Consider the following 26345-nt stretch of genomic DNA (forward strand, 5'->3'; position numbering starts at 1 on the left):
AGCAAACAAATTAGATTTCAAAAGCCAGCTGGCCCAGAATAACAAACCTGCAGCAGATCCCAGGCTCAGGCTCCAGCTCCTCAGAGCCAAGCCCCACTGGGTAAGCAGCCAGGAGCCTGTTGTGTGTGCACAGCCTCAGTCACTGCAGGCCAAGCCAGGTCAATGGCGTGGATAGGTGCCAGGCACCACCATGACAAGAAGTGGTTTAAAAGGAGACACTGGCCAGTGGTTGAGGGTACTACAGCTCTTGGCATCTTTGTATTTCAGTTCCAAGCAGAGTCAAGAGGGTTGCTGCCAGGACGAGGCCAGAGAGATTGACCCTGCCAGCCCCCCAGCACCCGTGTTCAGCAGGACTGAGTAGATCAACTCAAGGAAGTCAGTTTGGTTCCTCTCCACCCCTCAGATAACCTGCAGCTGGGAGAGGCGAGTGGCACTGCACCAGGACTGCTTGGGGGGGGGGGGGGAGTTTGTGTCTGACCTTAAAGAGCAGCATGTCACTGCCAGCCCATTAGAGACAAACCAGAGCCCCCACTCCAGCAGGAACACAGACAATGGAGCAAGGAGCTCCTGTAAGTGGAGCCCTGTCTGCATCATCCTCAGAAACTGGGCCCATGGTCCCCACGCTGGGATCACTACTTCCCTTCCCAGACTCGCCTGCCTTGAGCTCAACATCCCTGGTCAGCAGCAAATGGAGTTTTGGCTGCAGCAACCTCTTGGGGTGCAGAGTAAATACCAGCTTCACTGCTGCCCTATACTGTCAGCTGGGAGGCCTGTAACTCACCCACGTGAGCATCCAAGGCCAGCCACTGGGGTCACCCCCATGGAGGAAGAGAAAGAAGCAGCCACAGGAGCCAGAAGTACCAAATTCAGATTTATTCCAGGAGAGGCTGAGCAGAGCTGTGCCAGGCCTGGGCCTTCATATCCAGAGCACCCAGCAGCCAGCCCCCTACCCCACCTCATGGTGCTAGCCTGCCCCTGCCCACCCCTCAGCACCAAGCCACAGCCTACGTTCTGGTGAAAGGCGGCTCTGGTTCCCTAGGTGCTCTGCAGCTGAATGGGGGGAAAGCTGACCACACTTTCCCCAATTGCACTTGTGCCTGTGACCCCACCAGGTGCTCTCCTGTGGGCACTCGCTCTACACAGGCAGGTTCTGTCCCTCCCCTCCCCTCCCCCTGGGCTGGGATAGGCCAGTGGGGGAAAAGGTTCTTCATTTATCTCATTTCACTAGGCATGTGCTGCTGCCTCACAGGAAAGCTTCATACCCAGACGTTGGCTGGGCCAGAACGGGGGAGGTGGACAAGGATAGGTCTGAGCGATGGTGCATGCTCTCTGGCAGGAGCTGCTTTCCATCCCCCCTGCTCTATGTCAGGATACTAACCCAGCTCCTCTCCATCTTCAAAGCAGCACGAGAAGCCTCAGCACAGAGGCCACAGCCCTGGATGGCATGCAAAGCCCCTGAACCTGTCCCCTGTGGCATGAGCCCTATAGTCTCTCCTTTTCTCCTGCTGCAGAGACTCCAGCAGAGCCAGGTGCCAGGGCAGCTCAAGCCCCAGCAGAAAGTGCTCCACAGCATCCGTGTGTCACATTTCCCAGGCCTCAAGCCCCAAGGCAAGGTTACCTGCATGGGCACCCAGCACAGGCACAGCAGGGCAGGTTTTCTCTGCTGCGGCCAGTGCAGCCCCAGTGTGAAGGACATGCAGCAAGACTGGCAGGCATGCAGCTTGGACAGCGTAAGGAGAGGAAGCTGGGCATCTCCCCAGCAGGGTCAGAGCCCTTGCTGGGGTAGGAAGCAGCAGGGGATGGGGAGGAGGAACAGGAAATCCCACTTGATGTTGGGCTTCTGTTTGCCAGACAGTAAAAATCATGGTGCAAACTTGCTCTGCCAAAGGCAGCTGTTGGAGCACAGGTCCCTGCCGCAGAGGCAGAAGTAACACTTGCTCCTGAGACTCCTCCAGGGATGGACCTGCCGTACTCACAGCATCATCAGTCTGAGTGGAGGAGCCCCCTTGGCTAGCCCAAGCCGTCCATGGTGCAGCCTGGGTACCATCCCAAGAGCTCTTGCCCCTTCCCAGTCCAGGCTGCTGGCTTCCCATTCAGATTTTTGAAGACTCAACTCTCTCGATCCAGGGTGAGTCTGTGTCAGGATCTCTGGGCTCAGCCCGCAGCTGCCGCAGCTCCCTTTCCAAAGCCTGGCTGCGGTGGTACATCTCCATGTAGCTTGCCTGGATCTCCCTCTGGTAGCGCAGCACTTTCTCCTTCTCCTCCTGCCAGGTTTTCCGCTCCAGCTCAAAGTTCACAGCCTTCAGCTGGCCCTGGCGCCGCTCACGCAGCAGCTCTGCCCACAGCCACTCCACCTGCCTCTCCGGGGGCTCACCACTCTCGCTGTGAAGACCCCAACACTTGGAGTCGTCAGTTTCACAGCCAGAGAAGTCCTGGCAGACTGGCATGGGAGCATCCCCCAAAGGGAGGGAGGAGCTGAGCTCTGGTGGGGCCTGGAAGGAGTCCCCTAGCTGGGCCAGCTGAGAGTCCTTGGCTTGCACCTCTGCCTGGGCCTCCCGCAGCTGGGTCTTCAAGCTGAAGATCTCACTGAGTTTCTGGGCCAGCTCCTCCTGGGAGTCTCGAAGCTGCTGCTTGAGCAGTGAGATCTCAGCTGCCTTCTGACAAACCTGCAGGAGATGCAGAGAAAGGGTGGGGAGGGACGGAGCAAGATATGAGATGCACAGGAAAAGGGGAGTGGGGGGGCTTAGAGTCATTGGGTGCATCTGGATAGGAAACCCCCATTCAATCCAAACTCTGCCAGGCAGGGGCATAGAGCATTAAACCTGCCACAGGGCAGCCATACCAGGCAGCACTCTCGGGACTCCCACAGGCAGGAAATGGAGGCTTTGCAGGGGTGTGAAGGATGAGAAGGGAAGGGTCGAGGGGTGGGGGTCACTAGGCTTTTGGCTCTAGAGCCGGATCCATAGCTGCATTAAGTCACAGATGACAGTGACTCTGCCTCATCCTGAGCCAAAGTTCTTCCACAACAGTCCTAGCGCATGGTCCAGTTGGAGCCCTGGATCGAGGGGCACTAGGACAGCTGTTGGGGCAGAAGGGTGGAGGAGAGCTGCAGGGCTCTCCTCTACTCACCTCCCACCTGGTCTCTTCTAGTTTGGGGCTGACACATTCACACTGCTGCTGCCACTGCCTCAGCTCCTCGCACTGGCCCTGGTGCAGGCTCAGCTCCTCCTGTAGCCGTTTCTTCTCCTGCTGTGCTTTGTAGAGCTGCAACTGCAGCGCCCGCTGGCTGCGCTGGGCCTGCTGGGTCACCTGCTGCAGCTTGGCGACATACATCTGCTTCAGCTCATCCAGTGCATCCATCCACAGATGTTGTTTGTCCTCGAAAACCTGCTGGCACAAGCAGAGGTCTGTGCCTAGCTCATGGGGTGAAATGCCAGGCAGCCCAGCCCCCTCCAGCAGCTTGTTAGTATCTGAGGCTGCTCCAGATTCCAGTCCTGCCACGGGGAGCAGTTGCCCAAACTCCATGGGGGATTAGAGGTGGCTTAGTTAAAGGGAAGTCCCACCGAAGCCTAGCACAAGGAGCAGTGTGGCCCCATGACACTGGAATGGGAAGCAGCAGCTCTAAGAGCCACCCCCCACAGCAACACACAATCCATCTCCAAACAGGATTCAGCCAGGACAGCAGGGCTCACCTCCCGGCACAGAACCATTCTCACCCTAGTATGAGCTTCTGAAAACATAGTCCGGAGACTAAATGTCTCCATTTTTCAAGAGAGCAGATACAGGCTGGGCAGGTGCTCCTATGGGCCACCCTGGCCTCCTATGGTCCACCCACCGCCACCTTCCCATGGTGCAAGGGGGAAAAGGTTCCTCGTGCATTGAGATTTTCCAGTCCAATCTCTCTGGAGCAAGCCTGATGCTCTGGCACTGGGAGCAGCAGAGCTCAAGCTCCCCATTGCCCAATAGGTCACTGGATTCTGGAGGTGAACATGCCCTTCCCCCACTCTGCTCACACCAGACAACACACTTGCACACTACTGCCAGCACAGCACTCCAGGGAATCATGGACCACGCACAGACCCCAGCATGCAGTGAGCTCCAAGACAACAGCACAGGGGCAACACATGAGACATTAGCAACCCTGCTTGGGGGATGGGGCTGGGATGAGGGTGGGAAGCAGGCCCAGGGCCCTGCACCCCGAGGCCAGCCCCACTGCACTCACCTGTGTGAAGGGGTCTTCAGTCTCACTAAGGCTCCTCTTCAACTGCCACAGCTCCCCACTCTTCTCCTGCAGTCGGTCCTCCAGCTGCTTCACCACGTCCTCCAAGGAGTAGGTGAACTCGTAGGGGGGTGGGGGCTCCCCGGAGCTTTGCAGACGGCTTAGCGTGGCCATGCTCTTGCAGGACAGAGGTGCTTTCTCCACTTCCAGGGGATCTCGGGGGCCCCAGGAGGCCCTGTCAAGGGAGCCCCCAATGTGATTAATGTGGCCCATGGAGGCACTGAACTGGCCCTGGGCAGGTTTGAAGTGGGGAGGGTAGATGGGGAAGCTCTGGATGGAGTTGTGGCTGGAACTGGAGGCCTCATCTAAGCTGATGGTGTGCAGCAGATGGGTGCGCACGTGGCCATGCTGGGACGAGGCGCTGGTGCTACTCTGGGACAGGAGGGTATGCAGGCTCCCATTGCTCTTCGACAGCTTCTGCCCTTTAGATGAGGCCAGACCCTGCATGGAGACCAGGCCTTTCCCAGCCACTGCCTTGAAAGCCGATGGCCTGATTCGACACTGAAAGACAAGGGAGCCAAGGATCAACCTGGCTCCATGGTCTCAGCAGAGCCACCCAGCCCTGCTGCCCCTCCGCTCAGCAGGGAGAAGAGCTAAGGCACCCCAGTCTGCGTCCCCAGCTGCAGGGTGGCTCAGGGCTGCCCCACCCCTTTGCCCTGGACACAGATATGAGGTTTATGTACAAGGACCTCCCAGCTTCCATCTGTCACAGCAGTTACACAAGCCCAACACCTCCTGGCCTGCCAAGAACTAGGGGACTGTCCGTAAGGGCCCCCCCTCCCATGCTCTGCGCCAGCCAGCTCCCGTCTGGGGCTGCACTCCATTCTAGAGGCAACTGCATTTCAGGGGTGGTTGGTGCGACGTGCTTGTGGGAAACATCCTTGCAACTAGTCATGTGGATCCCCAGCCCCACTGCCTGCTCCAGGCCAGCCCATCACCCAGGTCCTCACCTTGTCAAAGCGGCCCCGCTCCGGCAGCGAGCTCTTGGAGAAGTCTGCCCCCCGGTGGGGCTCACGGGAGAAGCGGTCCGGGGACCGGTTCTCACGGTCGCTCTCGTAGTCCCGGTTGCAGGATGCCCCCAGCGCCTGGTGCTTCCTCTCGGCCCGGGGCTCCTTCCTGGCGCTGTGCAGGTAGCTGAAGAGCTCCCGCTGGCTCGGGCCCTTCCGGAGCAGGCCGTCCGGCTGCCGGAACCCCCGCGAGCCCCCCAGCACCGTCCGCAGCTCCCCGGGCGTCAAGTCCTGCTTCTCCACCAGGCTGCCCACACTGCCCATGCCGCAGCCGGAGCTCCCAGGCGCAGGGGCTAGGGAAGAGTCAAGGAGGCAGTTGCCAGGGTCACAGGTCACATGAGGGGCCTGTGCTGTTGCCATGGAGAATTAGACCAACGTGTGGTACCAGCACTGCCAAAGGAGGGAACAGACAATCAGCAAAGGGGCCACTCTATGTCCACCGGCCCCACCCTGAGCAGGAGAGCAGGGCTCCCTCCCCACATCCCCATGGATGCCCAGACAGCCAAAGGGGAGGCAGAGAGGCCACATCTCCCTGTGTCATGCAGAGCCCACTACTACTCCCAGCATTTACAGCAGGGCCCAAAGAACCACCCGGGCCCCATGCAGGGAACCCCACCCCCTGCCTACAAGCAGCCTCTGGTGAGAGGGTCTGTACGGAGCCAGCTGCTCCCTTCAGACCTGTAAGCTGAGGACGCAGGTGCCTTCTTTCAGCCTCTGGAGCTGGGAGCCCCAACAGGAGCCAGCCAGACACTAGCATGTTCCCCAGAGATAAAGCAGGGTCCTCTGCCACTCCCCCCAGGCAGCCAGAGCCAAGCCCCAGGGAGCAGCATGCTGGGAGGATCCGGCTGGAAGTCGCTTGGCTGAACTGCTCCCTCCTGCCTGACATGGTGGTTCCCACACCCAGCTCCTCCCTCTGCCTGAGGGGCTGGGAAGGGAAACCAAAACAAGCACATGCCACCCAGCCAGGCAGGAAAGCTCCAGAGCTCCTGTCGCCCACCTGGGCTCTGTCCCCAGGCTGATTCCTGGACAACTGGTCCACACACGGCTGTGGCTGCCTCCTCCCAGCTCAGACAGGACCCTGGGCCAGCAGCATGATCTTTCGTGTCTGTCTCACACACACCAATGGTGCTTCCAGGAGCCTTTGCAGACCCTGGCCACAGCACTGCGTTGCGGGGGCTCCTCAGACCAACTCAGGGGAGAGTAGTCGGGGGATGTGAGGGATCCAGACCAGCAGGGCAGACGACACCTCTCCATGGCTGTTCTGGGGCCAGCAAACGGGGTCTCGGTAGCACAAAATCCAGCATCCAGCTTAGCTCCGTTAGCCGCCACAGCAGAGTGGTTAAGGGCTGGCTGGGCTACAGAGGCTGCTACCCCCTGGCTCCCAAGGAGGGAGCAGTGTTCCTGTCAGAGCTGCACCAGCTGTGGGCATGACTGGCTCCCCCAGGGCTGTCAGGCCAGCACCTCCGCCCTCCCCCTTAGTTCAGCCCCTTTCCCTTCTGAGGAAGACCCAGAGCCCAGCTCAGGAGCTGGGAGAAAGAAGTCCAGCAGCTTTCAGCCTTGAGGTGCAAGTGCAAGATACCAGGGGAAAGCCCCTGCAGGGGAGACACGGCTCTTTGCTGGAGGTTGGGCCACTGATCATGCCAAGCACTGCCAGAGCCCACAGGTGGCGGATGCAAGGTGCCCCCAGACAGTCCCTCAGGGCAGCAGGGCTCTGCTGCAGCTGGGATGGAAAGTCTGGCTGGGCAGAAGTTCCCCACATGAGCCAGAAACTTTTTCCACTGGGATCTGGTCCTGACCCCACTGCACTCAATGGACAAACTCTTGCCAAGTCCCATGGGCTCAGAACAGGGTTCCTGCCTCACCTCAACCTTCTGGGCCTGACTAGCTGCACCAAGAGGAGCAAGGCAAATGGCAGCCCAGGCCTGCACATACCCAAGGCCCCATGGCCTGCGCTCCCTGTCCACCCCACCCCACCCCACTCCATCCCTTCAAGGATGGGCACGGGGCGAAGCGTCCAGCTCCTCCAGACAGCAACAGAGGCTGAAGCCTGAGGAAGGGAAGGGCTGAGACACTCCATTTCAGGCAGCGAACGGAAACAGATGCTGTGGCATGGGGGCTGCGGGGCACTGGCCAAATGGCACCAGTGGGGGAGGCAGGAACAGGAAGGACGTGAGGCAGGAAGTGGCAGTTTCCTCAGCAGGTTCCAGGCTGCACACTCTGCCCTGCTGGGAGGAAGCCCAGGAGGAAACTGACAATGCCGCTTAGCAACTAACAAGCCCCTCATCCTTCCCATGAGGCGCAGTGGGCTGGAACAGCCTCTCCCTCCCCAGCGCTACCCAGGGCAGTGGTCAGGCCTCCCCCTCAGTGCATAGGGTTACTGACCCCAGCATCATCCCCAGCCATGGCTCCAACGCTAGGGAGCAGCTGCCTGTTCCCTGCCCTTCAACCCTGGATAGCAGCGGGGACAGCAAGCCCAGCCAGCTGTCGGGCTGCTGCCACATCAGGAGGGAGCACAGAGAATCCAGCCCGGCCCGAGAACCAGCATGATGCCGAGTGCCTGGCTGGGAGAGCTGCTTGCTCTGGGCAGCATTTTCACCTGCCCTGGGCTGCGGAACTCACCCCAATGCCCCCAGAGGCTGCTGCCCACTCACTGCAGGCTCACGCTTTGCCTCGAGCACCCAAAACCACTGGCAAAGGCAGTCTCCAGGGTCTTGCTCTCTGTGCCCTGCCTCCAACACCCTCCCTCTGCTCTTTGTTGGGACAGGCAGCCAAAGAGGGCAGAGCCAGCGGGGTCAGAGCTCGCTAGAGGCCCCATTTTACAGACAGGGAACATGAGACAAAGCAGTTAAATGACTTGCCCAGCAAAGACCAACCAGCCCTGGAATAACATCATTTGACAGCCAAAAACGAATAGGCTACGCTGGGAGCGAAGGCTCCCACGGGAACAGCAGGGCTGCCAGGCTGCCCATGCGGCAGTACTGCCTGTGCTGGGAAAGCACAGCCTGTGCCATGACTCTCACCCACTTGTCCTCGAACACTCAGCCTGGATACCCGATTGTCTGGGGGGCAGAGGGAGGGACCTTCCCTTCAGAGACCCAGTGAGAACAGGCCATCCAAGTACGGGGGTGGAGAGGTGAAGCTGTCCAAGGCCCACGGCTGGGTACCTGTTACAAGTCTCAGCACACTGCAGCTTGGGGCTCAGCCTGCTCCAAGCCCAGCACTGCCAGATTCCTTCTGGGGACCCTGGGTCAGGCACTGCCCTGGCCCAAGGGAGCTCCCAGCTCAGGTGTAACACCCCAGCTCTCTGCACCAGGCGCTGTGTAAACAAACAACTCCCCTTTAATCACTGTCACAAACAAACCTGTCTGACAGCTCCTGCCCTGCAAGGTCATCTCCCTCCTAGGGAACCCAGCATCTGCTCTCACAAGCCACCCGCATATGGCTTCTAACCCAGGGAGGAGGGAGCCATGCTCCTCCGGAGAGCTGGGAGCTCAAAGGGTCTGCAAGGGTTCTTGCTCCTCAGGGCTCCCTGCACCTCAAGCACCAGATTCTCCAGCAGCAGACCCCACAGCCGATTCCCCCTAAGACCCACACAAGCACCCAAGAAGAGGTAGACTGCCTCTGTGGACCAGGGATGGTCCACGGAGCAGCTCAGCTTGCAGGAGCTCCTGGGCCCAATCTCCTCCCTGTACCCGAGATGCCACTGACACCAGTGCCCAGTCGGCATGTCCCTGCAAGTGCACAGCTCTGATCTGGAAGACCAAGGCAAGTGGTACCCAGGTGCCAGTCCACTGCCTCCTCCCCTTCCCCTTTCCCTTCTTAGAAGGGGCTTTTTGGTTGCCTATGGGGAACATGGCAGGGGTGGGCACCATGCAGTTCCAGGCCTCTCGGACCACTGGCCCCTTGCTCTCTTTTGCAGCCTCCCTGGGTGAGCCATGTCAGTGGGGTGGCCCATCCCAGAACAACCCTGTACACACCCCCATTGAGGGGTTGGGACCCGAGCTGGATTTCCAGGTGTGTTGCACTGGAAAGCAACTCTCTGCCCCAGCTGGGACACAGCCACCCTCCTTGGGCCTGAGGGTAACCCCACACACTTTCACACAGGAATGAAACACTTCAGATTGAACACGGGGCAGGCAGGGGGATTAACCATTGGCGCAGCTTGCAGGGTTCATTCGCCACCATTGGAGGCTCTAAATCGAGACTGAGCATCTCTTTGTAAAAGCCCCACTCAAGCTCACCCAGTTCTGGGCTGGACGCAGGAACCCCGAGGGGTTGCACCATCTGTGCTCCACAGGGGCTCCGCCTGCATGGTCAGAATGGTCCCTCTGTCAGGCAGCCCTCCCATCTACGGCTCCATGCGCTCCCAGGGCTGAGCCAGCAGCACTGGGCTACTCTCCAGGGGACTCAGCCGAGCCCAAAACCCCAGAGGGGAGGCAGAGGCCAGGCTGTGTTCCTCGCACACACCACCTTGCGATGCCTTAGAACAGACAGCTGTAACCACAGCACCTGGGGCTATGAGGAGCCCCCAGCTCCATGGGGCGGCTGGCCCTGTTCCTTCATGGCTTCACTCAATCCTGCAGTGTGGAGACGACTCAGGCTCAGTGGTTTTCTGAGTTGGCTTTGTCCAGCCAGCTTCTCATGATGTTGGCTACGGATACAATGATCCCAAGCAGTCAGGTGCCATTTGACATCACCCCCTAATGTCACACTGGGGCAGTGGGGTCAGAACTTACTGCAAGGGAAGGACATCCCTTATTGAGACACCTACTTTGGTCCCCAAAGCACCTGGCTGTTCCTGGGAGGTGAGCCGCACCAGTCCCGCTTAGCACAGCAGAGATCACAGCCACAGGAGGCCTGGCTAACTCCCAGCCTCTGCTGCACAGACAGATTGGGAGCAGCCTGAAGGTATCCATGACACACAAACCTGAGGAACATTCTCACCTGGTCCAGGAGCTCCTGGGAAAAGGGAATGCTCAGTGAGTGACGCCCCAGCCCCTTCCTTGGGTGGCAGCTGGTTAGTAAGGTTTGTCTATTGCACATGACATTGCACAGCCACCAGAGCACTGCCCTGGCAGCCACAAAGCAAGGATATCAGCTCCCTCCAGGTGCCAATGGGACATGCCCCAGCCCCTCTGGAGTCCACAGAGTCTTGCCAGGACCTGGGCCTGTATCCTGATTTGAAAGGAACTTCCAGACCATTCAGCCTCTGGCACCTGCTGGGCTCCAACCCCACTGGGCTGGAAGGGCCCTTCTGGACCGGGCAAGTCAGTGCAGTGGCTGCACACACATTCCACACAGTGAGCCTGGGGAAGGGCTCGTGCAGTGCAGCAGAAGCTGGATTCAATGGGAGCTTGGCCACGACTTCATCAGGAGCAGGCAGGGCCCTGGTGCCCTGCCCTGGCTTTGGAGAGGCAGGCATCAGCACAGTCTGTGTCTTCAGTAACAAAAGGCACGGGCACCGAGACTGGGGGAGAAACCCTGGGTGGAATTAAACCATAGACACCTCCCCAGGGTCATGGCCACAGCATGAGTCTCAGAGGGGCAGTGAGGCTGGGGCTGCATTCCAAGGGAAGGTGACATCCACCCAGCAGTGCTGTGCTTGGGGGGCAGGGACAAATGGGGACCAGCCATGTGATGACACAAGCTGCCCTGGAGCAGCATGGGAGTGGGGTGGGAGGTGGTGAGGCAGGATGGGAAAGCAGCCCCATCCCATGGCCACACAGCTGGAACCCTTCAGCCCAGTGGCATCTGCACAGGGAACGTTCGAGCTGGGAAGATGCTGCCAGTACAACGTAGCCTGGGATTTAGAGCTGGCCAGCGAAGAGCCCAGAGCAGCGTTCAAGCAGTGGCTGTACCCACAGGGGCAGGCTCTGCAACCCACACTTAAGATGGAGTTTTTGAAAATCAGATTCAGCTTTCAGGGCTTAGGGGACTACCTGACGCCCCTTCCCTAGCACTTCACACAGGCCACCAAGCCTGCAGTCTGGGCTGCACTCATGCCAGCAACCTGGAAGGAAATGGCCCAACTCCCTGAGTCCTGAAGACCCCAGGGAGATGGGCTTTGTTGGCTCCTAGAGACTGGCTTTGCCAGGCTTCCTCACCATGTCCTTGAGGCACAATGAAGAGCAAGAATCCAGCAGCCCCAAGGAGTCTGTCCCAGGCAGGGAGGCTAGGGGTTATTCTCCAAAACCTGACAAGAATCTCAGCACGGGCTGGAAACACTAGACCAATGGGGTCACCAGGGGTGGCTTAGACTTACTGGGGCCCTGGACCAAAGCCAAAGCCCCACCACCCAGGATGGCAAGACTCAGATTACAGGCCCCCAGCCTAAGACTGGAGCCCTTGGGCTTCTGCTTTGGCTTCCCACCAGCAGCAGTGGAGTTCAGGCAGGCTCAGGGTTCAATCCCCTCTTCTGGGGTCATGTGGTAACTTTTGTTGTTGGAAGGGGGTCTCAGTGCAGTGAAGTTTGAGAACCCCCTGCACTAGACAATTGCTGCTCCACCTCCCTGCCCCAAGAGCCACCTGCTATTTACCACCCCCAGGTGTCGAGCAGTGACAGGAGGCTCAGCATGGGGCTGCCCATCCCTTCTTATTCCAACGGGAAGAACCAGGAACCCCCAAACATCACCAACCCCTAAATGAGGATGGGCACCTCCATGGGCAGCCACAATATGCCTGTGGCAAGCGGAGGCAGAAGCGCCAGACTATGAAAATGGCAGGTGTTTCCTGGCCTCTTGTGCCAGATCTTGTGGGTTGTGAAATCCGCAGGGCAGGTGAAGATCATGGCTTGGGAACACCACCTGAGCACCTCTGCTAGACAGCTGGGGTCTGAGTACCCCAGCTGCTATCCCACACAGAGTCCCAAAGCACAGCACAGCCTAGGAATGGTTCACGCTCCGGACAAAGTATTCAGCCACCCATACTCATAGCACAAGTCCCAAGGACAACTCCCGCCACTACTCTGCATCCCCTCCCCTTGCCAAGGGCTTGCTGCCAGACACCATGTGCAACAGAGCCCCACTAGCAGATTCTGTAACCCAAGTTCCACAGACACGCCACTTCACAACGGTGACAGGAGACAACACTGGGCTGATGGGGACCGCGGATCACCTTAGTTCTAAAATGACCAGCAGTGCTCAGCACGAGGAACACACCTGCACGGACAGGTGAGGTAACTTCAAGTGTAAAATCTAGCAAACCCCAACACATGCTGAATAAGCCTAGAGCCCAAGTCAGCTCGCCCTCACTGCCCAACCCCACAAACCCTGAGCATCCCATGTCAGGGGCCCATGCAAAGAAGCTGAGGAGCTGAGGTCAGAGCAGGGCAGAAAGGGCTGGTGTTCCTCCCTGGTCCTCCCGCACCACAGACCAGGCAGGTATTTCCCTGAAAGCAATCCATGCTGAAAACCAGACACATCCTTGCTGAAGGGGGGGTCACCTTTCGCTCCAGACCCACCCACCCTCCTGTCTGAGCACTGTTCATGTTCTATTGCGGTAACAGCTCAGAGCAGGAGTTGGAGGAGAAGGAAACATTCCTGTTGTCTGACAGCACCTGGGACAGTCAGTTCACCTGTCTCCCCTGGGCAGTTGTTCTTTTCTCCCCACGTGGAGGATCGTTCATCTGGCCAGAGAGGAACGAACCTGTTTTAAAAATCTAAGTCTTGACCTCTCAGCTCTCCCAGTGCTGAGGCCACAGATAACCTGAGGTGACTAGAGCAGCCCTGGCAGCCGAGTGGGGGCATTCACGGGGCAGGGCTCTGGCATGCACAACTCGGAGCCAGTGGGGGCACCTGGGACCACGGTTAATTCTGATCAGATCTCAAGCCAACAGCCGGCGATGGGTCTCCCCCACCAGCGCTGGGTCGGGAGGTGGGCGCTGCCCAGCTGGAGTCACGGGCACTAGAAACGGCCTTTCTCCAGTCCGGCCCAGTCCGCCCCACTGGGAGCGGGCCAGGGCAGCACCGCCCCCGACCTCGCTCTGACGCCCCGTAACGCGCGGCCGAACCAGCTCAGCCCCGAGAAGCCCAGCGCCTCCCCGGCCTTCGAGCCGCTCCGCAGCGGGGCCTCGCTACCGACAGACAAGGGCACGGGCCCCCGCAAGGGCTCCGCGCTCCCACCCTGCTCGGCCCGAACAAAACCAGTCTCCTGCCGGGCCGGGCCGAGCCAAGCCGGGCCAGCCCCGCTCATGCGCTGCGGGGTTCAGCACATCCCGAACAAAGCCAGGCTCCTGCCGGGCCGGGCCGAGCCAAGCCGGGCCAGCCCCGCTCATGCGCTGCGGGGTTCAGCACATCCCGAACAAAACCAGTCTCCTGCCGGGCCGGGCCGAGCCAAGCCGGGCCAGCCCCGCTCATGCGCTGCGGGGTTCAGCACATCCCGAACAAAGCCAGGCTCCTGCCGGGCCGGGCCGAGCCAAGCCGGGCCAGCCCCGCTCATGCGCTGCGGGGTTCAGCACACCCCGAACAAAGCCAGTCTCCTGCCTGGCCGGGCCGAGACGGGCCTGGCCAACCCCGCTCATGAGCTGCGGGGTTCAGCACACCCCGAACAAAGCCAGTCTCCTGCCGGGCCGAGCCGAGCCAAGCCGGGCCAACCCCGCTCATGCGCTGCGGGGTTCAGCACACCCCGAACAAAGCCAGTCTCCTGCCGGGCCGAGCCAAGCCGGGCCAGCCCCGCTCATGCGCTGCGGGGTTCAGCACACCCCGAACAAAGCCAGTCTCCTGCCGGGCCGAGCCGAGCCAAGCCGGGCCAACCCCGCTCATGCGCTGCGGGGTTCAGCACACCCCGAACAAAGCCAGTCTCCTGCCTGGCCGGGCCGGGCCGGGCCAACCCCGCTCATGCGCTGCGGGGTTCAGCACACCCCGAACAAAGCCAGTCTCCTGCCGGGCCGGGCCAAGCCGGGCCAACCCCGCTCATGCGCTGCGGGGTTCAGCACACCCCGAACAAAGCCAGTCTCCTGCCGGGCCGGGCCAGCCCCAAGCCGGATGCGGGGCCCGTAGCAGGGGGGCTGGGCCCGAGGCTTAGCGGACACGTGCCCCGCGGGCAGCCCCGGGACTCACCATGCTCGCGGCGCGGGCTCCACGCGGCTGCTGCGGCGCGGCCGGGACAGCGGCAAAACCCGGCTTAGACAGCGCGGCCGCTCTGGGAACCCAAAGCCCGGCCTGGATCGCGGCCCGGAGGCGGGGCCCCGCGTTGCCAGCCCCACCCCGCGAGCCCATGGGGCCGCTGCGGTTTGACAGGGGGGCGGGGCCGGCAGCTGGACGCCCCCGCAGGGAAGTAGCCGCTGTCTCCTACAGCCCGGTAGCCTTGCAGGCGGGAGCAGATTAAGCGGTTGTTTGGAGCCCCTATTGGGGGGGGGGAATATTCCTGGTTAGCACACACCCCCGTTAGCACCGCCTCTGCCTGCAGGCACCTCCGGGGAGGCACGTGGAGGCTCCGATCCACAGAGCCCGGCTCAGACCCACCTTGCAGTGCCCTTCACTTGTAACTGGAGACCCTGGGCTGAGGGAAACCCTCGCCTGCCTAACCCGCCCTTGCCAGGCTCTGCAGCGAGCTGCCTGCCCCAGAGCACCCACCGAACTCCCTCCTTCCAGCTGCTCCAGCACATCCAAGGCAGCTAGAAATACACGAACCCTGGGCAGCGCTGCTGCTGCTGGCACCAAGGTGCTGGGTCAGGGTGGACTTGACTGGGAGCAGATGCAGCCCAAAGGATACTCCTGGCATCCACACCTGCTCCATGCTATGAGCCCCTCCCTAGACATTAGGGAGCAAACCAAGTATTCATTCTTGGTGCCCCCTTGGCCTCTCTGCCAGCCCCTTGCTCACACCCAGCACCAGAACGCTGGGCTCTGGCACAAAGGTGATAACAGTCCTTCCCTCCAGGGCGGGATTATGAAGCTTTACGAATAGACATTCCCAATGTGCTTGGAGCCCTTGGCCGGCAGGTGCTAGAGATGGGTAGAGGGCAAGAACTATTACTGGAGGAGTTAAAGCAGGGGTAGGCAACCTACGGCACAGGTGCTGAAGGCGGCAGGCGAACTGATTTTCAGTGGCACTCTCACTGCCCGGGGCCTGGCCACCGGTCCAGAGGGCTCTGCATTTTAGTTTAATTTTAAATGAAGCTTCTTAAACATTTTAAAAATCTTATTTACTTTACATACAACAATAGTTTAGTTATATATTATAGACTTATAGAAAGAGACCTTCTAAAAACATTAAAATGTATTACTGGCACGCGAAACCTTAAATTAGAGTGAATAAATGAAGACCTGGCACTCCACTTCTGAAAGGTTGCCGACCCCTGAGTTAGACAGAGCTGCTCCCATCCCCTCTAGGTGCTGGAATTTATGCCATTAACAAGCTCTGTCCCCATAGAAGGTTGCCAGGCTACAGGCAGAGCTAGGCAGGGACTCATGCACTGCAGGCTGCTTCAAATCATGCCTCCAGCTGTTATGGGGGCAGTGTCACTACATCCACTCGTGGGCAGTGCGTGTCCTTGCACATCTGTGTCCTTTATTACAGCCATAGCAGGAGGGAGCCTGTGTCCCTGAAGGTCACAGTCCGTTCCAAGGTGAAATGCTGCTTGGCCTCACAGCCCACTCCCTAAAGGAGAAAATCTGCAGCTTAAAAGGAGAAGGGACCTCACAAGCAGGAAACTGATCTGCTTCAGTCATCAGTGGGGAGAGCCTGGCTCACCTTGCTGCAAGATACTTGCATGTATGGTTGGCCCTGGTGGAGCATGGTGACAGGCCCTGGCTCTCCGCAGAAGGTGTATGTGAGGAGTTCAGTGCTGCCAGGACTTGTCTGCTCCACAGCCCTGGGGCTCGGCACTGGACATGTATCATCGGGATTTGCATTGTGAAACACATTGAAGTTGATGACAGGAAACAGAACTGGCCAGGGATGAAACATCTAATTGTATGAAGCATCTAGAATTTCCAGCCATGCACAGTTCAGAGCCTGGAAGCACACCTAGCATTCCTGTTCACACATTACTGAGCAGCAATGATAGGGTCTTGTGGTAATGGAACTGCAGGGGCTCCCTCCAGCCCCTTTGCGCCCTTTATAAAGACCATGTTGTCAACATCAGACTAAGTGGCACCTCTCTCACTTCTCCATGGAAGTCTTGATTGCTGAGAATATGTGGGCGAGATCAGTGACAGCCCTTTAATCAGCAGCAGTAATTTTAGAATCTGGCCTTGCCTGAGAGGAGGCTGCATGCAGAGCCCTGATTGTGCTGGATGGGGGTGGGAGTGGGGCAGCACAAGGGCTTTTTGCTAATCAGTCTTCAGCGTGCAGCCAGCCTGACTCACTGGGTTTCACCAGCTCACAGGGGAAGGCAGCTGAGGTGTTCAAAGGGAATCCCAGGGAGCCTCTGCTGCTCCCATTGTCAGTTACACAGAGCACAGCGCAGGGATGAGCTCTCTCCTTGCCACACCTGCCTGCTTTAGTCATGAAATGTGACACAATCAATGCCTCTGAATCAGACCTGCTCACTCCCAGCTGGGGCCTGGTTTTGTTCCTTTGTGTCCCCTCCCCAGCTGTCACCAGCTCAGGGAGTCGGGATTCTGAGGTGTGATGATGGGTGCAGCAAGCACCAGCTGAGCTCATTCCAAAACAGGGACCCAAGCAAAGCACCGGCACCTTCTAACTCAGTAATTACACGCGCTATGTGACACACGCCCGCCTCCAGGTAGAGACTATGGCTACTGGTTCTGAGCAGCTCACCACTGTGAAGCCAAGAGCCTGATTTACTGGGGCCTGACTCAGTTTTTAAATGGTTGGGGTTGCTCAATTAGGCACCAGGGAGGGGCACATCAGCATTGCCTGCAAGGGGCAAAACAAAGGCCTGAGCTTCCCTGAGGAATACCCTAGTCCCATAGGCTCTGAGCTGCCCTGCCACCAAGCTCCACAACATGCCCCCTTCCCCAGTGCAGGAAGCATCTGGGGCTGGAAGAGCCAGAGGAGGGAGGGATGGATCTGGGGTGGAAGGAGGTCTGGCCAAAGCGTTCTTACACCCTACTGATTCTGCAGCCCTGAAATGGCCTGTAAGCCTCTTAACACAAACTCATTTGCAACTGTGTGCACACACAATTTCCCTCAGCAACTCCCCATCTCTTTTAAAATCTCCTCAGCAAATGCATCTTTCCTTCCCCCTGTGTCTTGGCTCTCTGTGTGACTATAGTTTTCTGGGGTTGATGCCATAACATGTTGAGAGACCCAGTTTGCACAAGAGCCTTTACACAATTTCAAGCTGCACTAGGTAGTGCTCACAAACACACGCACTCCCACACCTCCATCCTGATTACACCATGTGCAGACACCTCAGTAGCACAGCAGTTTGAAAAGCAGGGCAGTCTGTCCAATGCATCTTCTGGCCCAAAGGCCATCTCTTCCCCTCCCTGCCTTCATCAGTGGGTTGTCTATTTCAATTGTGATCCCCAGGGACATGGATCTGCCTTGTTATGTGACAAGCAGCCCCAGTTTGGAGTGTTGTAGGATCAATAATAGTAAAATCTCACAGTAGGTTAAATACCCCTGGCAGCACAGTCTAGAGCCCCATGTGTGAACAGAACAGGCATTAGTCATATACCCACTTGGTATCCCTCCGCTTGCCGGGCCAGGATGTATGGGTACATTCTGGAGCAAGTGGTAATGCAATCAGCCCCACTGCCTCAGCAGGTTTTGGGGACCCAGGCAGAAGGAGCTAGTTGTACTTGGGACCCTGTTGCTACAGGTCCTTTAGGTCTCTTCTCTTGGAGGTTATTGAAGACGGTCTGTCTTGGGATAGTGTAAGAGTGGCTGGGGTGGATCAGTGAGATGGCTTTCACTACGACCTTGTAGTCATGCTGAGGAGCGAAACTGGGTGCCTGTTCAATAGCTCAGAGTTTCCCCTTTTTCGGCAGCAGGGTGAGCATGGATGGCAGGCACGATGGGCGGCACCCTGCTCCTTAAGGACTCAGCCCAGATGGTGGCAAGGGCCAGGCTGAGGACAGCCCAGAATATGCAGTAGAACTCCACAGTCAGCCCATCTCTTAGCTGCCAGGACTTCACCTGGCTGGTCCCTGAAGCTCTTACAGTGTATTTCTCTGTCACCTCAGCTCCCCCTGGGGGAAACCTGAGCTAGTGCAATAGTCACTGATTTACTAAGGAATGCTGCAAACTGACCCCTGCCCTCCTGTAGTCAAAACAGGAGTTTTCCCCAGGCAATGAGGAGTGGTTTTGGCCTGTCTCCCTGCCCCTGGTTCAGTCCATCCCTTCCTTCTTCTGTCCAGGGCTGGGATGAGGCATAAGAGCTCCTAATGGTACAGTTCCAATCAGCAGAGGATTCTGCCTCGCCCCATGGAACGAGCCTCCCAAATATCCTGAAAGTCAGGGCTTTGGAGCTGTGCTCCGGCTCCGCTCCAGCTCCAGGCAAAAACCTGCAGCTCCACTGCTCCAGAGCTGCTCCATGCTCCAGCTCCAGGCTCCGCTCCAAAGCCCTGCCTGAGAGAACCTGCTTCAATACAGAACTAAAACCACCTCCAACTGCATACCCTGAGTTGTCACCTACCAACCCACATGAGGTATCAAACAACTACATCCCATACTCAGTGGGGACCCCATCGCATAAGAAACCTTTCCCCAAACCCCTTTTCTGGCCTTCAAACAACTTCCCAAGCTCATCGTCAGAAACAAGCTGCCAACAGATCAGGACACCCCAACATAGCACCAAACCCTTCCAGGCAACAGATGCAAAACCAGCAGACATATCTGTACTGGTAGGATGAGCAACACCCCCAACTCAAGATCCAGAGGTCCTACACATGCCTTTCACAACACGTGGTATATCTCAGCCAGTGCCCTACATGCCCTAATAGCAACTATGACAGTGCAACTAGACAACCACTGAGCTGTCTGTGTATCTCACACAGGAAAATGATAAATCACAAACACCCCATCACCTGTGGCTGAACACTTCTCACAAAGAGATCACTCCACGTCTGACCTCTCAGTCCTTGTCCTCTAAGGAAACCTGCACAACACTTCAAAAGACAAGCCTGGGAGCTTAAACTGGGAAATTTGCTAGACCCTTAGGGTGATCAGACAGCAAGTGTGAAAAATCGGGACAGGGGGTGGGGGCTAATAGGAGCCTATATAAGAAAAAGTCCCAAAAATCGGGACTGTCCCTATAAAATTGGGACATCTGGTCACCCTATAGACACTATAACTCACAGACTGAACAGAGACACTGGATTTATGGCTTATTACAACAACCTGCGACCCGTTAACAACCCCTCAGCTGACTAGAGACTGTTAACAGGCCACTTCACCTTGAATGATCCCTTGAAACGTGTGTTAGCTACTTATGCTAAACCGTCTGCCCCACCTTGTACTGGGGACCCCAAGCAGGGGCAGCTCAAGGTATTTTACCGTCCCAAGCATGGCAGGCAGGCTGCCTTTGGCAGCTTGCCTGTGGGAGGTCACTGGTCCCACGGATTTGGCGGCTTGCCTGCAGGAGGTCCTCGGTCCTGCAGATTCAGCGGCATGCCTGCGGGAGGTCTGCTGAAGCCGCAGGACCAGCAGACCCTCCACAAGCACGCCGTCGAAGGCAGCCTGACTGCTGCCCTTGCAGCGACCGGCAGAGCGCCCCCCATGGCTTGCCGCCCCAGGCACATGCTTGGCGTGCTGCTGCCTAGAGCCGCCGCTGGCCCCACAGGCTGCCCCACACTCAGGAAGCTCTGCCCACCAGACCCGGCATCAGACATCGGCTGCCCACCTCCCTGTGCCCTCCCCGCAGACAGAGTCCGGCCAGGGGCTATTTACAGCTGGGAGGGGCCGAGCCGGGGATGGGAACTGACAGGCAGCAGGAGAGACCCGCTGTCTCTTCCCGGGCAAGGGCTGTTCCCTGCGGCCCATGCCTAGGCCATCGCCCCGCCCCCGGATCTCGGCCCCGCCCCCTGGGCAGGCCTCGCACAGTCTCAGCGGTCCGTGGGCGGGGCTAATGGCCCCGCCTCCTGGAAGGCTCTGGCCCCTGATTCTCCGGCCCGTGTAGACCCCGCCTCCCGCCGCTCTGTGACGTTCGCATGGGGCGTGTCGGTGCGACGTGGGCGGGCCAGGGACCCCCATGGAGGCGGAGCCCGGAGCCCGGAGCCCCCGCCCAGAGTAAAGAGCCCCACCCCCTCCTGGACTAGCCCCGCCCCCTGTACCCTCCTTCAGGGCAGCTTGCCCCTCCCCCCGGGCCGCCCTGCCCCCTCCAGGTCAATCTGCCCCTCCCTCAGTGACTAGCCCCCCCACCCCTCCTCCAAGCAACCTGCCCCTCCCCCTCCCCCTTTGTGACTAGCCCCCCCACCTCCAAGCAACCTGCCTCTCCCCCTGAGTGACTAGCCCCCCCACCCCACACCTCCTCTCCTCCAAGCAACCTGCCCCTCCGCCTCCCCCTTTGTGACTAGCCCCCCCACCTCCAAGCAACCTGCCTCTCCCCCTGAGTGACTAGCCCCCCCACCCCTCCAGGGAAGCTTGGCCCTCCCCCGGGCTGCCTCACCCCTCATTGAATAATCCCCCCCACCTCCTCTCCTCCAAGCAACCTGCCTCTCCCCCTCAGTGAATAGCCCCCCCACCCTTCCAGGGCAGCTTGGCCCACCCCCTCTACTAGCCCCACTCTGCCCCCCCCATCCCGCACCAAGGTCTTGCCCTCCCCCACCTCCTGACACCAGTCTCAAGTTTGTCTGCGTTGGGGCCATGGGCAGAGGCCGTGGAGGCAGTCCCCCCACATCCCTGCTGGCTCATGGGAAGTCTTGGCCCATGGTGGGAGAGGGGCCACCGGGGACTGACATGGGCTCTTGTCTTGCAGGGTGGCCGAGTTAGAGGAGTGGCAGCCGACTCACCTCCGTGTGGCCGTCCTGAGTGCCCGGTCACTGCGGGCCAAAGGGGGTGCTGGCTCCAGCAGCCCCTACGTGGTCATCCAGCTGCAAAAGCAGAAATACATGACATCAGTGGTGCCCCACAGCCTGACCCCCAAGTGGAGGGAGGCGTGCACACTTCAGCTGCCCAGCAGGCTGGATGATGCAAAGGAGCACTGTCTCGTCCTCACTGCCATGCACCACTCTCTCCATCGCCCCGACCAATTCCTGGGCCGGCTCTGCCTTCCCCTGGCACAGCTGTTCTGCGACAAGGCAAGGAGAAGGAATGAGTGAGTGTTGCAGCTGCCCCCTTCTCCCTCGTCCACGGGTCTGAGACCTGGGGCCAGGGGATGGAGGTGTCCTGGGGAAACATTTACCTCCTGCCCTTCTGTGGTTGACCTATGAGCCAGACACATTACTGGGACTCAGTCATGGTCACCTCTTCCTCTTGCCCTTTCTCCTGGGGTCTGTGTGGGGTGCAGCAGGGCTTCTCATGACCTTGTGCCCCAGAGCACAGAGCAGCACTATGGGGAGCTTTACCTTGTGGGGTTGGGCTCTCTTGTGCCAACATACAGTGGAATGAGGGGGTTGGAATCCCCTCTCTGGCAGGGTCCAAGGACTGATCCAGAGGACGTCGAAGGCCCCCATAAATGCACCTGGTCAGGTGTGCAGTGAGTGTGGGCCTTTCCAACTACCTGACAAAAGACTCCTAGAAAGCACTGTCTCAGCTTGGGTACAGAAAGCCTGTGACCAGGGGAAGAGAGAAAGGCTGGTGGGAAAGGAGAGGGCAGAAGAAGGTGGCTCAGAGAGCTAGAGACCAGAACTGGGAGTGGGTGAGAGCAGAGCCACTGCACCACACAGGATGGGCTTTCCCGGCCCTATTTCTGAAAAGGGAGGATTCCATGCTGGCTCAGAAGTAAAGAGCCCCCTGGGCAGGGGAGCCTGTGTGGCCAGGGCCGGGGGGCTTTTCCCTGGGGCAGTGAGGTGTAGCCACAAGATATAACTTCTAAGAGCAGGACTCAGCACAACCTTTAGCTCCCTTTACCTCCAGCCCCAGGCCTTAGTGGGCTGAGCCCTGTGAATTCAGGACAAATAGAGCAGTGAAGGCTTGAGCAGCTTCCTGCATGGTTCATGGTGTTGTCTGGCGCAGATGGTTCAGGCTGCAATCCAGGCATGGCAGACCTGACAAGGTGCGAGGGCAGCTGCAGCTCGACCTCCAGTTCATGCAGATCCTGTCTCCTGGCAGTGAGCCAGCATTCAGCATCCAAGGACCACAGTCCCTCTTCACTAAACTCCGCAGCAGCATGAAGGGCCGAAGGAACAAGGTTTATCCCAAGGCGCAATCACCTTCCTTGTGTACGGTATGTGGCGTCTCCCTGGCCAGCCAGGCGTTTCACTCCCCCTATCTTGGGCCTCTGAGCGTGGCAGTTGTTAGCAGCATGTCGCTTACCCTGGAGGTAGCAGGTGGGCTCCTTGGAGTGTTAAACTGCTCACCTCAGTGTCGGGGGCAGGATCTCAGCCTGGGGGACAGCAGCAATAGGCATTTTGTCCTGGAACGTGTCCCTGGAGACTTTGACCTGTGGAGTCTGGTCAGTGGCTGTGGAGAAGAACAGAACTCCCTGCCTCCCGCTCAACTAAGGGCACATCTCCTTGCAATCCTGGATGCCACAGGGCTCCCAAGGGTGACCCTGGCTGCCCCATGAGCTTCTCAGAGAAAGCAATTTAGCAGCACGATTTGAAGTGGGCATTGAAATGATGGAGCCAGGAGGTGAGAGAGGCCCAGCCTGCCAGGACTGCACACAGCCGTTGGACAAGGGCATGGTGGCCACAGCTTAGGCTCGTGTGGCCCCAGGGGTACAACAGTGCTGAGAGCATTCCTCAAGGAACAGGCCTAGGGAGGCAAAGCTTGCAGCATCGGAGTCTGCTGTGCTGACCCTATTTGTTCCCTCTGGACAGAGCAACAATGAGGACTTCTCCTCCTCCTCCAGCATGCCCATTGAACCGGATCCATTGGCACTGATGGCCAGGGGCAGCGCTGGGGGCTCCGCACATGCAACTGCAGGTGAGTAGCTCCATGGGGGCAGGGAAGGGACAGGGGCTCAGTCTGGTCCTGGTGGATGTGGTCTCTCACCCTCACTGTCGGTTCAATAAGCCCTGAAACAGGGATTTGGGTCTCTCATGGTCTTCCCGAGCCAGTGTCTGTCTGATCTGGCGATGGGGAGACCCGCAAAGAACCTCCCTGTAAGGAGGCGCCCTGGCTCCCCGCCGCACCTGAGGGGGATGAGCCAGAGCAGGCGCCTCAGTGGGCGGAGTCAGCACGGCCTGTCCCTGTCCCCCGGAAGTCAAGGGGTGGGACAGGAAGTATAAAAGCCTGGCCCCAGCGCTCAGTTGGAGGCAGCTGCCGGAGAGGACAGACGCTGGTGCCCGGGCTCCCGCCGGGCCGGACCCGCCCCGCGCCCACTACCCGGAGGAGCACCGGCCGGACCCGCCCCGCGCCCGCTACCCGGGGGAGCGCCGCCCGGACCTGCCCCCCGCCCGCTACCCGGAGGAGCGCCGGCCGGACCCGCCTCGCGCCCGCTACCCGGAGGAGCGCCGACCTGACCCGCCTCGCGCCCGCTACCCGGAGGAGCGCCGCCCGGACCCGCCCCGCGCCCGCTACCCGGAGGAGCGCCTCCCGGACCCGCCCCGCGCCCCCTACCCGGAGGAGCGCCGGCCGGACCCGCCCCCCGCCCGCTACCCGGGGGAGCGCCGGCCGGACCCGCCCCGCGCCCGCTACCCGGAGGAGCGCCGCCCGGACCCGCCCCGCGCCCGCTACCCGGAGGAGCGCCGGCCGGACCCGCCCCGCGCCCGCTACCCGGAGGAGCGCCGGCCGGACCCGCCCCGCGCCCGCTACCCGGAGGAGCGCCGGCCGGACCCGCCTCGCGCCCGCTACCCGGAGGAGCGCCGACCTGACCCGCCTCGCGCCCGCTACCCGGAGGAGCGCCGCCCGGACCCGCCCCGCGCCCGCTACCCGGAGGAGCGCCTCCCGGACCCGCCCCGCGCCCCCTACCCGGAGGAGCGCCGGCCGGACCCGCCCCCCGCCCGCTACCCGGGGGAGCGCCGGCCGGACCCGCCCCGCGCCCGCTACCCGGAGGAGCGCCGCCCGGACCCGCCCCGCGCCCGCTACCCGGAGGAGCGCCGGCCGGACCCGCCCCGCGCCCGCTACCCGGAGGAGCGCCGGCCGGACCCGCCCCGCGCCCGCTACCCGGAGGAGCGCCGCCCGGACCCGCCCCGCGCCCGCTACCCGGAGGAGCGCCGCCCGGACCCGCCCCGCGCCCGCTACCCGGAGGAGCGCCGGCCAGACCCGCCCCGCGCCCGCTACCCGGAGGAGCGCTGGCTGGACTTGCCTCAGACCCGGTACTCGGAGGAACGTCGGCCTGACCTGCCGTGTGCCCGATACCCCGAGGAGTGGCCTGAGCTTCCCCACGACCGGTACCCAGAGGAACCCATGGTCTGGGACCCCCCAGACGACGCCGGCAAGAACCAGGTACCCAGAGAGGGGGAGGTTGGAAATAGCCCGGGGGTAGCCGACCCTGGTTTGGCTCCGGAAGAGCCTGAACCCATGTCAGTGTGTTGCGGCCAGGATCCCCACTGACCGCAGCGGGTCTTGACCGCTGCTAGGGCCCCGGGCTGGAACGCAGTGGAGTGGGAGGGCCTGCGTTCCCCCTGCCACCCGTAACCGGGTGGCAGACTCCCCCTCTTCCCGCCTATTGCCACTGCTCTGCCCTGACCCAAAGGGCCAGAGCGAATTAGACTTGTGTTTGGTGCCCCACCCGAGCCAAGGGCCTGGGCTGATACTGTGTTTGCTCAGCCCCGCTGGAGGCCTGAGCCTGAACTATTGCTGCCCGCCCTGTCCAAGGGCCGGGGCTTATTGACTTTGAGAGCCCCGACCCCGGCTAGAGGGCCGGGGCTCTACCCTGTTTACAGACCTTATACCCCGCTCAATACCTGCCGAGGGGCTAAGCCGACCCGGACTGCAGTGCGTAAGGAGGCGGCCTGGCTCCCCGCCGCGCCTGAGGGGGACGAGCCCCAACACAACCGGCTTACACTCCCTTCCCTGGATGTAGCAGCTGTGGGAGCAGCCCTCAGGATGGACCTTTAGCTCTGCCAGGCAGGGCCTTTTCACTAGTACCAGCTTTGATCCCTCAGCTCCTTGGGGGATCCCAGGATGGGCTGATGAGAGGCCTGCAGACCTCCGTCCTCCCAACACATGTAGCACAGCCAGCACTAGGAGCTTCCCTTCTGCCAAACAACTTGCCCCCACACCAAGACAGAGGGGTTCAGCCCCTGGGAACAAGGGGGTCAGTGGACACCTGCCCTCTGCGAACAGCCCAAAGATATTAAAAGCAGCAAAGAATCCTGTGGCACCTTATAGACTAACAGACGTTTTGGAGCATGAGCTTTCGTGGGTGAATACCCACTTCCTCAGATGCATCTGAGGAAGTGGGTATTCACCCACGAAAGCTCATGCTCCAAAACGTCTGTTAGTCTATAAGGTGCCACAGGATTCTTTGCTGCTTTTACAGATCCAGACTAACACGGCTACCCTCTGATACTTGACACCAAAGATATTAGTTAATTCTGCACAGGTCCCAAAACCAACAGCAGAGGGTCAGAATTTGCGGTCTTTGCCTGATTTTTTCACCAGCCCCCTTGGCACCCAGAGATTAAATTTGGCCTTGGGAACTGCATGGCTGATGGGAGCCTCTAGGCCAGACTCCTGCCCCATGCTGCCTGTGCTCCCTGCCTTCTGCCCGAGTGCTTTGGGAGAGCCTGACGGCTGGAGGAATGAGCTGGACGGTGGTGGGGTCAGGCAGCCTAGGACTTGGCTCCACAGATGACTTGCTCCTGGGATCCTCAGACCGCAGGGTAAAGCCATAGTAAGTCCCGTCTGGTACTGCCTAGAGGCTCATGCTGAGCACCCATCCAGGGCATGTTCACACCTGTCCAGGAATCCGTCCATGCAATGAGTTCCTACTCTTTCTGTCGCACCTTCATGGCTGCATTCATGGACTGCTGGCAGCTTTTCCTTTGCTCATTTCCAACCCTTTGTTCCTTGTCTCAGCTCCAGGCACCCACGTAACTAATCCTTCTCCCAAGGGGTTCACCCCCTTGTGAGGTGTGTAGATTTATCCTGCATCC

At 59.9% G+C, this 26345-nt stretch overlaps 1 protein-coding gene across 5 annotated transcripts; it reads right to left on the minus strand.

Moving 5' to 3' along the window:
- Window positions 1-672: 672 nt before the first annotated feature.
- Window positions 673-25576, minus strand: N4BP3 (NEDD4 binding protein 3). Of its 5 annotated transcripts, XM_030574019.1 has the most exons (7): window positions 25253-25576; window positions 22210-23399; window positions 21150-21230; window positions 5230-5676; window positions 4223-4780; window positions 3130-3387; window positions 673-2666 (listed from the first exon to the last, which is right to left on the minus strand). In XM_030574019.1, exons 4-7 carry the CDS (start codon window positions 5644-5646, stop codon window positions 2094-2096), a joined length of 1806 nt encoding a protein of 601 aa, XP_030429879.1. In that variant the 5' UTR covers window positions 5647-5676; window positions 21150-21230; window positions 22210-23399; window positions 25253-25576; the 3' UTR covers window positions 673-2093. The 5 variants fall into 5 exon arrangements, with proteins under 5 accessions (XP_030429879.1, XP_030429878.1, XP_030429877.1 ...); XM_030574018.1 differs by lacking the exons at window positions 21150-21230; window positions 22210-23399; window positions 25253-25576 and adding an exon at window positions 14343-14421; XM_030574017.1 differs by lacking the exons at window positions 21150-21230; window positions 22210-23399; window positions 25253-25576 and adding an exon at window positions 6407-6430.
- Between the last annotated feature and the right edge of the window lie 769 nt (window positions 25577-26345).

The sequence above is a fragment of the Gopherus evgoodei genome, chromosome 8 (assembly GCF_007399415.2).
Source record: "Gopherus evgoodei ecotype Sinaloan lineage chromosome 8, rGopEvg1_v1.p, whole genome shotgun sequence".
NCBI lineage: Eukaryota > Metazoa > Chordata > Testudines > Testudinidae > Gopherus > Gopherus evgoodei.